Source organism: Tamandua tetradactyla, chromosome 16 (assembly GCF_023851605.1).
Source record: "Tamandua tetradactyla isolate mTamTet1 chromosome 16, mTamTet1.pri, whole genome shotgun sequence".
NCBI lineage: Eukaryota > Metazoa > Chordata > Mammalia > Pilosa > Myrmecophagidae > Tamandua > Tamandua tetradactyla.
This window is the reverse complement of record NC_135342.1, coordinates 21,575,098-21,589,662: the sequence shown is the minus strand read 5'-3', so window position 1 is coordinate 21,589,662 and position 14,565 is coordinate 21,575,098. Positions and strand designations below refer to the sequence as shown.

The 14,565-nt window shown below is 46.6% G+C and overlaps 2 protein-coding genes across 6 annotated transcripts in view; one reads left to right on the top strand and one right to left on the bottom strand.

Moving 5' to 3' along the window:
- Positions 1-5,475: 5,475 nt before the first annotated feature.
- Positions 5,476-12,999, bottom strand: RPS19 (ribosomal protein S19). Of its 2 annotated transcripts, none has more exons than XM_077131643.1 (6): positions 12,614-12,999; positions 12,015-12,085; positions 11,693-11,793; positions 6,795-6,978; positions 6,321-6,375; positions 5,476-5,546 (listed from the first exon to the last, which is right to left on the bottom strand). In XM_077131643.1, exons 2-6 carry the CDS (start codon positions 12,083-12,085, stop codon positions 5,520-5,522), a joined length of 438 nt encoding a protein of 145 aa, XP_076987758.1. In that variant the 5' UTR covers positions 12,614-12,999; the 3' UTR covers positions 5,476-5,519. The 2 variants fall into 2 exon arrangements, with proteins under 2 accessions (XP_076987758.1, XP_076987757.1); XM_077131642.1 differs by having other exon boundaries at positions 12,678-12,998.
- CD177 (CD177 molecule) overlaps positions 12,801-14,565 on the top strand; it is a 91,140-nt gene continuing 89,375 nt past the window's right edge. For 2 of the 4 annotated variants that reach the window (XR_013163421.1, XR_013163420.1), the window contains exon 1: positions 12,818-13,025. The gene's annotated coding sequence lies outside the window, so the exon portion shown is untranslated. Of the gene's footprint in view, positions 13,026-14,565 lie in introns of all 4 variants that reach the window. The other 2 variants (XR_013163419.1, XR_013163418.1) reach the window with 2 other exon arrangements.

The window sequence follows — 14,565 nt, the reverse complement described above, 5'->3', positions numbered from 1 at the left end:
CGTGTTGTAGTATGACACATTTTGATTCGCTCAAAATGACACGAGTGCTGCTTAGGGAGGAACACACCTGTAGTGAGAGCAAAACATCAAGCAGGGGGGTGGGGGTGGGGGACAAATGCCCAGTTTCTGACAGTGGTTTTTTCTCGGGGTGGGAGAAGATGGCTGTGACTGAGCACTGGGACGCAGGGGCCATTGCCAGTCTTGGTTTGATAGTTTGTTTTATTTCTGAAGCTCGGTGTCAGGTCTGTGGATCTCTGCTAACTTATACACACACTTGTTTCTCAGGCCTGAAGTATTTCAGACTTTTAAGAAAATGCAACTGTCACCCTGCAGAAGAGCTTGGCCCTCGAGAGTTGGAGACCCTGGGTTTAAATTCCAGCTCTGCCAACTCACTAGTTGTCTGAGATTTTTTCTTCTATAATTCAGCTACAATCCCTCCACTTTGTGAGACTGTAAGAATATTACACGATGCATTTAGCATAGTGGCTAGGACATAGTTGGTTCCCCTTCTCTGGGCCCAGGGCCCTCTCCTCTTCCCTCTAGGGACCCAGGTGTTCTGTTGAGCCCCTTGCTGTGTGGCTTTGGGCAGGGTCATTACCCTCTCTGTGCTTTAGTTCCTCCTTATGACCTCCTTCCAGGGAGAAGCCTGGGGCCAGATCCTAAAGCCCAAGGAACTCACCTTTTCCCTTCCGCGTCCTTCAACAGCTGAGCCAGTTTCCAGGTCCTCGACTGCCCCCCAGCGGCTGGAGAGGTACAGCTGCTGGACCTAACCAGACCCTGTTGGGCATTGGGTTCTCAACCATAGCACTAGGGAATGTTTTCATTCTCAATCTACAAAAGAAGAAACTGAGGCCCAGGACGGGAAGCGACGAGCCCAAGGCCATTTGGAGGAAGGATCCTTTTGGCCCTGATGTCCCGCCTCCCTCACTTCCTGAGGGACAGTGCGCTGGAGCAGCTAGAGTCTGAAGATGAACCTAGTTGCTTAGGCTCCGGTGCTGGGTCTGCCATCACCTAAATGTGGAACGTGAGGCAACCATCTCCTAACCCGTGACTGACTTATTCTCCCCATCTCAAAAATGAGGGTGCGCTGGCACCTGCTTCACAGGGTTGCTCTGTGTAACAAATATTTGTAAAGCACCTGGCACGTGGTAGACCCTGTATGCTTGTTTATTATTTTTTGTCTTAGTATTAAAAGAGCGTTAAATTTTTTTTTATCATCGCAATCGACTTTTTTGCTTGTGAAAAATAACATATATGCAAAAAAAGGAATACATTTCAAAGCATATTTGTTCAAAAATTAGTTGTGGAACAGATTTCAGAGTTTGGTATGGGTTCCAATTCCACATTTTTAGTTTTTTTCTTAACTGCTCCCAGGCACTGGGGATTGAAAGACCTATCAGTGATTCAGCGATCATACTCATTTGTTAAACCCTACTTTCTCTGTATAACGCCACCATCACCATCATTCTCCCATTCTTTAGGGGTATTTGGGCTATGCTCATTCTACCTTTTTCATGTTGGAAGGGGTGTTTATTTTTTTAATGCAATTTTGTTGCGATATATTCACACACCATATAATCCATTCAAAGTATACAATCAATGGCTCATCATATAGTTGTGCATTCATCACCACAATCAATTTTAGAACATTTTCATTATTCCAAAAAGAGAAGTAAAAATAAAAAAGAAAATTCCAAACAACATATACCCCTTATCTGCCCCCCATTATTATTATTCCTTTTGTTTTATTACTCGTCTACTTATACATTGGATAAAGGGAGTGTCTTTATTTTAAATGTTTTTTTTATTGTGAAATATGACATGTATGCAAAACATTTTTTTCAAAGTACATTTTAACAAGTAGTTGTAGAGCACATTTCAAAGTTTGGTATGGCAATGTTTTCAAGGAAGCCCTCTACATAACCATTTTTCTGCCCCGAGTGAGTTCTGAGTTAGGTGAGACAAAGCAGGTGTCTTGTGTCAGTCCTTCAGATAACACAGATAGGTTAGACAGATAACAAATGCAATTATTTGAGAATACGGTTTGCTTACTCTCTTTGGAGCCAGGAACGAGGGTCCTACAATTGAGAACGTGTGCTGCCGTCTTCAAGACTGCTACCACCTTGCAAAGAGGGTGAGGCAAGGGCAAGAAAAATGCCACAAGTTTTCCCACCATTTTTTTTTTTGGGGGGATGCATGGTCTGGGAATTGAACCCGGCTCTCCTGCATGGAAGGCGAGCATTCTACCACTGAACCACCCGTGCACTCTTCCCATCATTTTTAAGTTGACTTTTTCTTGATTCAGCATTTTCCTTGGTTTCTATAAACCTTTGTCAGAACAAACCAGAGTTCTGATAAAATTGATTCTGATAGTTTTTGTTTGATTTTTCAGTGTTTCTGTAGAGCAACGGGCTTTTGAAGCCACCGACTTCACTATTTTCTCTGAAGTCACCGCATGGTTTAATTTTTACATTTAGATCTCTGATGCATATTGAGTTTATGCTGGTATACAATGTTAAGTATGGATTCAATTTCTATTTCTGTCAAATGACTATTTGGTTATCCCAACTCCATTTATTAAGAAGTCTATCTTTCCCGAGTATCTTAAAATGCTAAGTTCATCTATTTCTAGATTTTATTATTTGTTTCACTGATCTGTCTATCCATGTACCAACACTATACTGTTTTAATTATAGTTTTATAGTATGTTTTAAAATCTGGTAGCTTTAATATTATTATATTATATATAATAATATAATGTATATATAATATAATATATAGTATGCTTTAATATCCAGTGTCCCCTCATTGTTCCCCTTTTCAGGGTTTTCCTGGCTATTTTTTTTTCTTTTTGTAGAATTAAAAATTTATACATGTCAAAAGCACCACAAACAAAATTTGAAAGCAAAGCATTTGGGAAGCACATTTGCAGCATTTTTGGTCAAAAATATTATTCTCCGTACAAGTACATATTAATCATAGGGATAAGCATACCTATATCAAATAAACAGAAAATTCACAAAGAAAGAAATACAGATGGTCAATAAGCATACGAAAATGTTATTCACTAATAAAGAAATACAACTTAAAACATTGAAATATTATTTTGCTTATCAAATTGGTTAAGATGAGGTGATAATTTCCTGGCTATTCTTGTTTATTTTTCAATGAGAGCTTCATAATTGATTTGTCTGACTTTAGCAAAACAACAGTATTCTGATTGGAATCACAATAAATTTATAAATGAAAAAAAAGTTTGGTATGGGTTACCATTCCACAATTTCAGATTCTCCTTCTAGCTGCTCCAAAACACTGGAAGCTAAAAGAAATTTCATTATAGTGATTCAGCAGTCATAATAGTTTGTTAAATCCTAACTTTTGTTATAATTCCTCCTTCTCCTTTGATCTTACTCCCATCCCAGTCTATAGGGGTTTTTGGGCTATGCCCGTTCTACTTTTCTCATGTTGGAAAGAGGTGTTAACAATACAGGATAGGGGGATGGAATTGGTTGATATTCTTGGAGAGGCTGGCCCTGAGTTTCAGGCCTTATCTGGCCTTATCTGGAGGTTATAGGTTTCAAGAAAGTAAATTTAATAGAGCTGTAGGTGTTCTTTAGGGTCAACAGGAATGCTGTTGGGGTTTGGCAAATCATGGCAGTTAGCAATATGTAGCTGAAGCTTGCATAAACGTAGCCTCCAGAATAATCTTTGGACTCCATTATACTCTTAGCCACTAATACCTAATTTTGTTACATCTTTCTCCCCTTTTAGTCCAGAAGGCATTAGCAATCCTACAGTGCCAGCTCCAGGGTCAACCTTGGCAGTCATGTTCCCTTTTGTCAGGCAGACTTTCACCCCTGAATGTCATGTCCCACGCAGGGAGAGAGGGGGAATGATTTTACTTGCAGAGTTGGGCTTAGAGAGAGGCCACAGCTGATAACCACAGGTTTCCTGGAAGCAACTCACAGGCATTAATTATAGGTAGTCTTAGCTTCTCCAAAACATAAATGTTTGTAAGGGCAAGTCTCATAATCAAGGGTTTGGCCTATTTTCTTGGGAGTCCCTAATGTTTGAGAGTACCAGGAATTTCCCAGATGTGAAATTTTAATATTTCCTTATTTCATCTCTAGTCCCTCAAGGGATTCTACCAATGTTTTTTAGTTAGCCCACCATAGTCTGAGACGTGTCCTGATATTACATAAAGCTACGCAGAAAAGGCCTCGTTCCTGTTCTGGACTCCAAGAGTTTGGAGCTATGCAGACAGGTTGATTTAGATTGTGTTACAGAAAATTTAGGTTCTAGACATAGTAAATCTCTCTGCCTTTAGTCTCATATAGTAGGTGAATATACTAGAGTACATATGCTATCATCTTTTGCCCTAGTATTCTGATTTATCTTAGTCCCAACCAGATGGGCTTTGTTTAAATCCCTAATTGGAGCCTGACTTCAACCTGTATGCTTATTAAGTTAACCATTTATTAATTCAAATCTTCCCACACTGGAAACCTGAGCTGGGAGAGGTGATAGCCCCACCTTATGATGTAGGAAGTTTTGGCTTTATAGTTTTCCATTTTAACCTCCCAATTAAATTTGGGTAACTCCAACTGATTGCCTATCAGGTGTGCTGCGCCACGGCTTTACATGCCATCTTGCAGGATCCTCTTGAATCTTAAGCAGCAATACATAAAAGTTGGGATGTGAACCCAAGTTTCTAGTACTTCAAAGCCCACTTTGGCCCTTCAGCATGAACGGGACAATGGGTCAGATGCAATGGGCCGGTGGAAACCTCACGGGCGGGTGGGTGTTGACCAAGGCAGCTGGTCAGCCTCTTCTCCCACAAGGTGGCTCTGACCGCATAGGGCGACCAGGGGCCCCTGCCCCGCTCGTCCTTCCTTCCCGCGCTCAATAAGAGTCCAATTACAACCGAAACCCCGCCACTCGTGCCAAGAGCCAATCGCCATGCAGGTTGGTGGAAGCTGCGCAGCAGGAAGCCGCGAGTGTCTTTGCCCAGCAGAACCCTAGGGTAGATCCCACAGACTCTTTCCACAACCGGCCAAAGACCATGTCCCTTAAGGGCCAACAGCACCAGCTACCGAGACAGACAGCTCAGGCAGGATGTGACAGCCCCCACCCCCAGCAGGCCCGTGAAGTAAGCGCTATGTGTCACCAGCTGGGAGGTAAGGGAAGCATGTAAGGGTCTCCCTTTCAGGAAGTGCCTGAGCAGATGCAGACAGGTGTCATCTTTATAGCCCAACCCAGGCCCTGCCTAACCTGTCACTTTCTGAAAAGTAAATACAAAGGTAGGTTGTGGGGGAGCCCTGTACTTGACACAATTGGGAATGCTTGGCCCCGGGCTTTGCCCACTGCCAGCCACCCCCAGCTTGTTGGACCCTTGACTTCCTGCTTTCACCCAGAAAGGTGCTTCCTCCTTATCCCCACCCCAAAACCAAAGGGAAGCAGACAATCAAGACAGACCAAGATTACAAATGAGGCAATTTATTAACCCAGCATCATTTGTTCTAATGTTTCTTGTTGGCAGCTGCCACCTGTGGAAAAAGATGGAAAACATCAGTGCTGGGTCTGTGCTGGGGGTGCTTGGTAACAGCTACCAACAGGGCACTCAACACCCCTGGTATGCCAGGCATCCCGACCCGCAGTTCCAAATGTATTTGTCATAACTTGGGCATTCTCCAGTTTTACAGAAGCATAAACTGGGACTTGAGGAAAGTGAGTGTGGAGTAGGATTCCATTTGCTGCTCTGCCCTGTGCAGGGCAAACTAAACCGCTATGTCTGTGCCAGGCCCTAGACCACAGACCAGACAGGCAGGACTCTGCTCCGCACTGGAAAAGCTCACCTTCTCATTTCCAACCACCCGCAACTCCCAGAGGGCATAACCTCCATTCTTTTATGACACTTGTCTAAGTGACAAAACACTCCAAGGTTCCTTGAGACTGGATTTGAAGGAAAAACAAAACACCCACCAAGCAAACGCCAGACTCAGTAAGCATGACTGAAGAGAAAACACTGCACCAGAACCTGTAAGAATGCTGACACTGAGGGGCGCTGTGTGTCTGCATTGCAGGAACAGCAGACTCAGCTGCTCCAGAGGCTTGTTCTACAGTTCTATCACACCACCTGGCCAGACACAGCTCAATCCCCAACCGGCAGGAATGTCTGCCAGATACATTCTTTCTCTTCACCCAGCCTGGGCGCCATCCTGACCCCCACCGCCCTGGGATGTGACCTCCAGCGCAGGAAGCAAGACTCAGGATATATTCACGGAACGATAGGACCCAGCCCTGGCCCATAGAGGCCTTACCTGTCCGGCGATTCTGTCGAGATCTCTCTGTCCCTGAGGTGTCAGTTTGCGGCCACTGTTGAGGGAAGGATCACGAAGCCTGGTGAGTGCAGGCTCGCAGTCCCGTCCCCACCGGTTCCTCCTGGGCATGTACTATCCTCCCTAAGAAGCACCTAATGTGGGGCTACATGACTCCAGCAGTGAGGACCCCAGCTGGCCACATTCTAACAAGCTGGGGCAGGAGTGGGAACCCCCAAGGGAATGACGGGGTGGCATTTCTGCATTAGATCAAATCCCCGAAAAATCAATTGTGAGAAGTTAACGAGCAGGCTAATGAAAGCAGACAGTCGCTAAATTACCTTCCTGGAGCTCCGGGTAGTCAGCCAGAGGCCGGGGCAGTACTGTGCAGGGGGCTGACAACCTCCTGTCTACAGACCACATGGTGCTGATACTCTGGCCCCCAGGCTCCTTAACCAGATGCCCTTCCCTGCTTACCCATCTTGGTCCTTTTCTACCATCTTCAGCCCTTCCAGGGCTTGGAGGACCCGGCGGGCCACACTCTTGGAGCCTCGGCTGAAGTGGCTGGGCATAACACCGTTTCTCTGACGTCCCCCGTAGATCTTGGTCATGGAGCCGACCCCAGCACCACCCCGGAGGTACAGGTGCCGTGCTGTGGAAGCTGGTGGTGGGCAGAGAGGGAGACTTGAGGACCTCCTCTCCAGGTAAGGCAGGCTGAGAGGAAAGGGCCTCATTCACAGTCACAGTTGGCTGCTTCCTCGCAATTCTATGTGGAGGAGAGGAGGGCAGCCCTTTCTCATCATTTTATAGCTGGGGAAACTGAGAATACAAATCAAGACGCGGTACCGACAGCCACCTTCCCCCAACTCCACCCTAGCTCTCCCATGGTCAAGCACCTTAAGGGGACCCCAAGGCCCTGTGAGGTCCATCTACACTTGCCAATGCCAGGAAGGAAGAACAGGGAAGGCCCCTCGCTACTGGGCACTATGCAGGCCGTGGTAGATGCCCTTTGCAGGGAATGGCCCCATCACGGCATGTGCATCACTTCCTCCAAGGTATAGGGCCTGTCTCCAGCATGGCTGCATGACTGTGAACGAGTACCCGTTTATCCTCTAAGTTGCTGTTCAGATCCCTGCCTCCAAGGAAACCCATGCTTCTGATGCACTGATGTCATGGGTTACACAGAACCCCTACCTGCTGGGCCCTGTGCCCAACACGTCTCACAGGCCCCCTTCTACTTAACATCTAACCTCAGCCCAGTACCAGTTCCTCCAACAGACAATTCAGTGGAAATGCACCAAGGAATCCTTTACAGAAAGGGAAATGGGCTCCAGAGGGGACACTATTGGCCCACATCACACAGCTTCCAAGAGACTGCCCCTGTTCTGGCCCTCTATTCTCAAGGGTTATGAATTTGAAAATGTTAAGGCTGACCCTGTGGGGTATGCTCAAACACTCCCATCACACGACCCTGCCTGTCCAGGGAGCTCATCCCTTACAGACCAGCACATAAGTCTGTCCAAGTGAGTTTGCTGGTGTGGTCCCTGAAAACCAATAGGGAAACCAAGGGTCTACTCTTCTACTTATTGAGTAGGTGTCAACAAGGCCCTGCCTGCCTCTGGCTCAGAAGCTCTTTGAGTTCCTGGGGTGGGGAGGGTGTGTTATTGCATGGGGACTAACTAGGTGAGGCAGGCTCCTACCCCCCATAAGCAATTCTTCCATACTGGTTATCCACAAGCCTCTCCACCTTCTTGCATCTGCCTGATATATCCCTGTGGTGTCAGATAAGCTCCTATTCCAGCCAGAGGCTCCGGACCCTGAAGACCAGATCCACCATACCACCCTCTGGCCAGGGCCCGGAGACATGTGATACACGCCTACCTCCCACCTTTCTGCCAAGAGAACTCTATCATTGGAAACTCCACCCTTCAAGACCAGCTCAAATACCCACCAGTTACCCCAGTCTGCACAGGAGCCTACAAGATCTCACTGGGTCCAGCCTGAGATGTGCTCTCCTACTTAGGCTAAACCCAAGGCTGGGGGCAGGCCATTGGCAGAGGCACAAAGAGCAGAACAGTTTCAGGAAGTGGAAAGATACATACTCCAAAGCACTGATACAAACTCCCTCGGAAGAGACTGTGAACTGGAAGGGAAGTTCAACCATAGTTTGGCCAAGCTGGGACCTGTCTCCACCTGGGCAGCCAAGCCCTAAGCTGGCAGATGGACTAGGGTTTGAATCCCAACATGCTCCCTTTGGCTCAGACGAGGACTCCTTCCACCTCCGGGTGGTTCAGATGGCACTCAACGAATCTGCTTACCTAGAATGTACTGACTGACAAGAATAAACTCCAATTGAGTCTGACTTAGTTTTTCCTGGGGGGTGGTGTTGGGATACTTTCCCATCTTAACACTGTATAAAATCTTTCTGGTATAGGTAATAACCTTTGTCCTAGATTATAAGGATCTCTTCCTCCCCACTCCCATACAACTTTATGCAAATTATTCTTCTGACCCACTAGTGGGGAGAGGAAGAGTATAACTTTACAATCTAGAAGCTGTGAGCTAAAATATCGAGTTTTATAAAATATCAATCACATTAGACCTGGCTCAGCTTCCCCCTTTTAAGTGGTACTGCCTTCAGTCAAGGGAAAGCAGCTATGTGTCCCATGCCTGTCTCTCTTAGGCCATGCTCAGCTTCCTACCCTGGAACTAGTCTGCCTCCAACAAGAAACACATTCAGACACCTTGAAGCAGGAAAAGCAGACTCGTCTCATCTGAGAATCAAGGCCAGGGCCCACCCCACACTACCCCTTTACCAAAACCCATAGTTGGTCTTCCCCTTGGGTGACAATGCTCCTCTCATTCAAGCTGTTCTCTGTCCTCACCCTCCCTGGACCACTTGGGATTGTTCTCTTTTCAGCTGTCCTCCCTCTTCTAAACTAACCAGGGGGCCCCGTGTTTCACCACAGCCCTATCCATTCCCACGCCCCAAGAATAGGGCTTGCACATTCCATGCTTCCTCTTACATACCCCCAGAACTTGCCCTGTTCCCAAAGCTCAGATTCCTAGGACAAGTTACTGCCCCACTGCTTCAGCTTCAACCCCCAGGAGAGGAAAAGTGGATCGGCCTTCATGACCCAAAACAAAAAACAGCAAGTAATACACTTCAGTTTTGGACACACCCAGTCTGCCATACCCTCCTAGTGTCTTAAAAAAAAAAATCACTTCACCTTGAAACTGGAAAATTACAACTACAAATCATTATGATGATGGAATCATTATGATTTCTTACTTTCTACTATATTGTGAACAGCCAAAAGGAAAATACTGGAAATTGCTGAATTGCAAATTGTAAAGTCTCACCACTGGTCCTGCCTTGTACCATCTTATCCTGTTTACAACTTCAGAGTTTAATAATCACAAAGACAAGCCCCTAATGTTTATGAAAGAACCTGAGTCACCCCAACACTGATTTATTTTAATGGTTGGCTTAGTTCTAATCTTAGCTCCTTTACATTTGTAAATTGTAGTTGCTGTTATTTGCCATTCTAATTAACAATTTCATCTCCCTTCCTTTTTGTAGTTTAGACCTGAGACAGATTTTTAGGCCCCTAGGCCATATCTGTTTTCCTAGCTTCATGGTGCAATGAACTTCTTTTGAAACTTGGGTGTCACACTTTGGCTGTTATGCCTCGGGCAGAGAACCCTGTGTTGGTTCAGAAACCTTTTTTCTTCAGTAAAATGGGTAACTCCTATAACTTCACTGATTAAAAATGAGCTGCCTAACTGGTTAGAAACCACCTAGACTCTACAGCAGCAGTCTGTAAACTTTTTCTTTCAAGGGCCAGATGGCAAATTTAGGCTGTGTGGGCCATGCACCCCGTCATAGTTATTCTGCCACTGCACGAGAAATGTACACAAATGGGTGTGACCACATCCCAGTAAAAATGCTATGGTAGAACATGGTGTACTGTACAACCACCTCGTGTGGCTATGGCAGCCAAACAGCCAGAGGACTCACTCAAAGGGAAGGGGGCATGATGAGTGGAACAGGAACACAACAACTGTGCAAAAATTCCCAGAAGATTCATTTAGGTTTTATTAGCCAGGGTTCCTTTCAAATGGTGACGAGGTAGGGTATATTGTGGCAGCCATATTACTTAACCTCCCAGGCATCAAGTTCTCCCAACTGTAAAACAGATACAACTAGGCCTGTTTAGCTTTTTGTAGGTGCAGAATATAACCAGGTGTTTGGTAAATTATACAAAGTCAGCCTCTGTTCACTAGGCCTACCTTATTTAAAAAAAAAAAAAAGAAAGAAATTGTTGGGGTCGGGGGCTGCAAAGGCCACAGCCAACACACCTTGGTCCCACGTGTTCACACCAGGGCCTGAGATGGCGTGGGCCCCAATAATCAATAATATCTGATGGTGAATAGTGCTTGGCAACTTAGAGCAAGATCTTTCTGGACTTTTCCTAATTCCCAAACCCAGTGTCCTACCGACTTTCTATCTGGAGACAAGCTTTGGCAAGGATGGAGCACCCACTTCAAAAAGGGAAAAAGTTTGGAGAGGCCAAGGTTTCCCAGTAAAGGTGTGTATAGGCTGCCACCTAGGCACAACCCGGCACCGACCCCCAAACCCAATGGGTTAGGCCTTTGTGGAAGTGAAAAAAGTCAGGTGAAAACTAGCACTGGAATTGGGGTAACTGTGGTAATTTTACTAGTCAATTAAAAACAAGGATGCGGGTACAGTGTTACAGGGTGTTAAGGTCTGGACACCTTTTTGGGCACTTGGGAATCTTGTCAGGGTTTAAAGCAAGGTGTGATCTGACCAGATCTCCAGGAACTCAATTAGAAGTTACTTGTAGAGAAGACAAGCCAGTAGATAATCTGACCTGTTACAAAACAGTAAAAATAGCTGACATCTACCAATGAATGACTGCTCTGCAATGGACACACTTATAAGCATTCTGAACTGCAATAAGCTTGTTTATCCTCATAAGGAATCCTGTGTTGGGATAATCACTGGTCTCATTTTAAAGAAACAGCCACAGGGAAGTACTCAACCAAGATCACACAGGTCATTAAGGAGCAGAAATGGACGTGAATCCAGGGATACCACCTAAGCCAAACTGCCTCTAAGTAAAACACTTATGGATTCCTGGATTTCCCTTGCAGCACAGCCAAAGCCGTAGGCTCTCACGCAAGCCTCCTTCAAATGGAGAAATAGCTTCAAGTGTGAGGAGTACTGAACATCATACAAAGTATGCTGATTAAAAGGTCCCTCTCTTCTCCTGCAACTCTGGGGAGAAAGTAAGAGTTGAGAAGACAAGGATCATAGCCCCTACTCCCAGCCCAGGGCCCCAGTTCCTCACCAGCTCGAGTGTAGAACCAGTTCTCATCGTAGGGAGCCAGCTCTTTATGCTTGGCCAGCTTGACGGTGTCTACCCATTCGGGAACTTTCAGCTTCCCGGACCTGGGATCAAGACAATAAGGTTCAGTTCAAGAGTCTCCACAGACTTCTTCACCACTCCCGATCCTTGCCCTCAACAAAATCGTGGTAATTTTGCTCATGCAGGAGCCTGAGAAAACTTCCAGGAAACGAAGAAAGGTGCTGAAACTGAAATGCAGTCCAAGTATCTAACAGGAAAAGTGGCTGCCACACAGAGGTCCCCAGGGATCAGGTCCCACACTCACTTTTTAAGGAAAGCTGCCAGAGCTCGGACGAACTCTTGCTGGTTCACGTCTTTTACAGTAACTCCAGGCATCTGCAAAAAAAAAAAGGAAAAAAGAATGTGAACACAAGTCTTTTTTTTTTTTTTACATGGGCAGGCACCGGGAATCGAACCCGGGTCCTCGGGCATGGCAGGCAAGCACTCTTACCTGCTGAGCCACCGTGGCCCGCCCTGAACACAAGTCTTGATGGAAAAGACTGACAGTCCGCACTCCGCTCCTCCGCAACCTTAACCGCCCCCATTACTCCCGAAGGTTCTACACTTTGAACTCCAGGCCATTAAGGGCCCATGTTCCTGGGTGTCCTACAGAGTTCCCCGACGACCACGGCCGCTAGGGGTACCACGAACACAGACTGGGCCCCGTTTGTGAAGACTAGACATAAACTCCCCAAGCCCGGCATTCTAAGGACCCCCATGCAGAGCCCGGGCGCCCACCAGGCCCAGTCCCAGTTCCCGGCCCGCGCCGACCAGGCATGTCCGGGCCTGCCGTTCGCACGTGGCCACGACTCCAGGGGGCGGGGTGTTTCCTCGCCTAGCGCCCCGGGGCGCTCAGATACGCACTCTCGGTACGCGGGGACCGGCCCCAGCATCCCGCGCTCCGGCCGACTCGGAGCGACGGTCTTACCGTGCGGCCTCCGCGCTGCCAGCCAGGGGAAAGGGAGCGACGGGGTTTCCCGGGCGCAGAAGTCGGGCGTCGGGTCTCGCGAGAATTGCGAGAGGTCGCGAGAGAGAGTTAGAAAAGGTGGCCCCGCCTCTCTCAGGGCGAATGTGGCTTCGTCTACCCTTGGAGGGGTGGGTGTGAGGTGAGGCACAGGAAGGTAAGGGAATGGGGCGGTGTGGATTCCTGTTTCGTCTCCGCCTTTTTTCCTCCTGGAACGCAGTAGAGGCAGGGGGAGATCCCGTCTTGAGCTGGGAGGAACCGGCTTCGTTTGCGTCCTCGTGGTTGGAAGGAAGCGAGGTGGAGGAGACTAAGGTAGTGGAATGTGGGGGGGAAATCGGGTGGCAGGAACGGAAGAGAACGGGTCTGCCGAGCCGGGCGACCCCCTCTCCTGGTAGAAGTGGTTTTTCCCTGGTCGGAAGTGGGCGCAGTAAGGGCGGAACCATGACTGGGAACCCGGAGGAAAGGGGAGGAGAAAATGTAACTAGCTGCTAAACACTCGCGAGTGCAAGAGAAGCGAGCCCCACCCTTGTTAGGGCGGATACTGCTTCAGTACTGCTGATGAGGGAATGAGGCATTGGAGACCGGGAGAAGGCGGTAAGGGCAGAGACAGCAGAGGCGGGACCTTTGGAAAAGTTGATTCAACTCTGCCTCCTGGCGCCTGAATTTACACGCTCAGCTTTAGGTTTACTCAACCCTATCTATCTGCCCCGCTATCTATCTGCCCAGCTGAACGTGTCTCTTTACCTAGTCCAGTTGCCCACTCAAGCTTTCAGTATCTCCAGTGAAAAAAAAGAAAAAAAAAAAAAAAGGAAGAGAAAAAAATTTTAACGGTGTCAAACGCTACTCCTCCTTTACTTGGGGCATTCTCTCAACCGGTATTTATTGAGTGCTTACTCTGGGGCAGGCACAAGGCGACGTTGTTTGTTTATTATGTGGCTGGTCCTGGAGTATTATCTGAATGCTGTCATTTAATCCTATAAATTCTGGCAACCAGAGCCCAAAGAGGGACACACCCGTGTGCCAATAAAGTTATGCTGGTTAACTTGCTGCAAAAATGGCAGCACTAGAATGTGTGTAGCTATTATGTTGAAAAGGTTTGAGGGTTTAAACACCAGAGCAAATGTTATAAAAAAATTTTTCCATAGTGAGACACTGTTCAAAATAATTTAATTAATAAGCCAAGATGTTATGATCCCAATGTCTGTTAAAAATTAAAACTAACTGTGATTTAAATATGATATTTAAATCATGTATTTATATTAAATATATTTAATTATATTATTTATTTATATTAAATATATAAAATATATTTAAATATATAAAATCATATATTTAAATCAGGGTTTTTCCATTCGTGTAATATGTGGTCAAAACCTGTTTCACACTTTAGTAAAAAGTTTAACTTTGCCCAAAAAGAGGTCTAGTCTTTGTCCTCTGCTTCCAGGAGGTGATCTCTGAGTCCTTGGAATGTCATGCCTGATACACATACAGATGTTTTTATTCACCTGCAGGCCTAGGGCCAGCCAGATAGTGTTCAGGATGGGGGCTTCGAGCCACACCAAGGAGCTGGAGGCTCAGGTCAGCCATGTGGGCAGCCAACCAGATTTACACAACCAAACCCCAATAAAGTCTCTGTACACCAAGGCTTTGGTGAGCCTCTCTGGTTGGCAACACTCCATGCGTATTGTCCCACATAAGTATTGGAAGAGTAACACTGTCCTGACTCCATAGGAAAAGGAACAACTGGAAGCTTCACATTTGGTGCCCTCCTGGACTCTGCCCCCTGTGTTTCTTCCCTTGACTGATTTTCATCTGTACTCTTTAGCTACTTTAAAAATAGTGGTATTGGGGA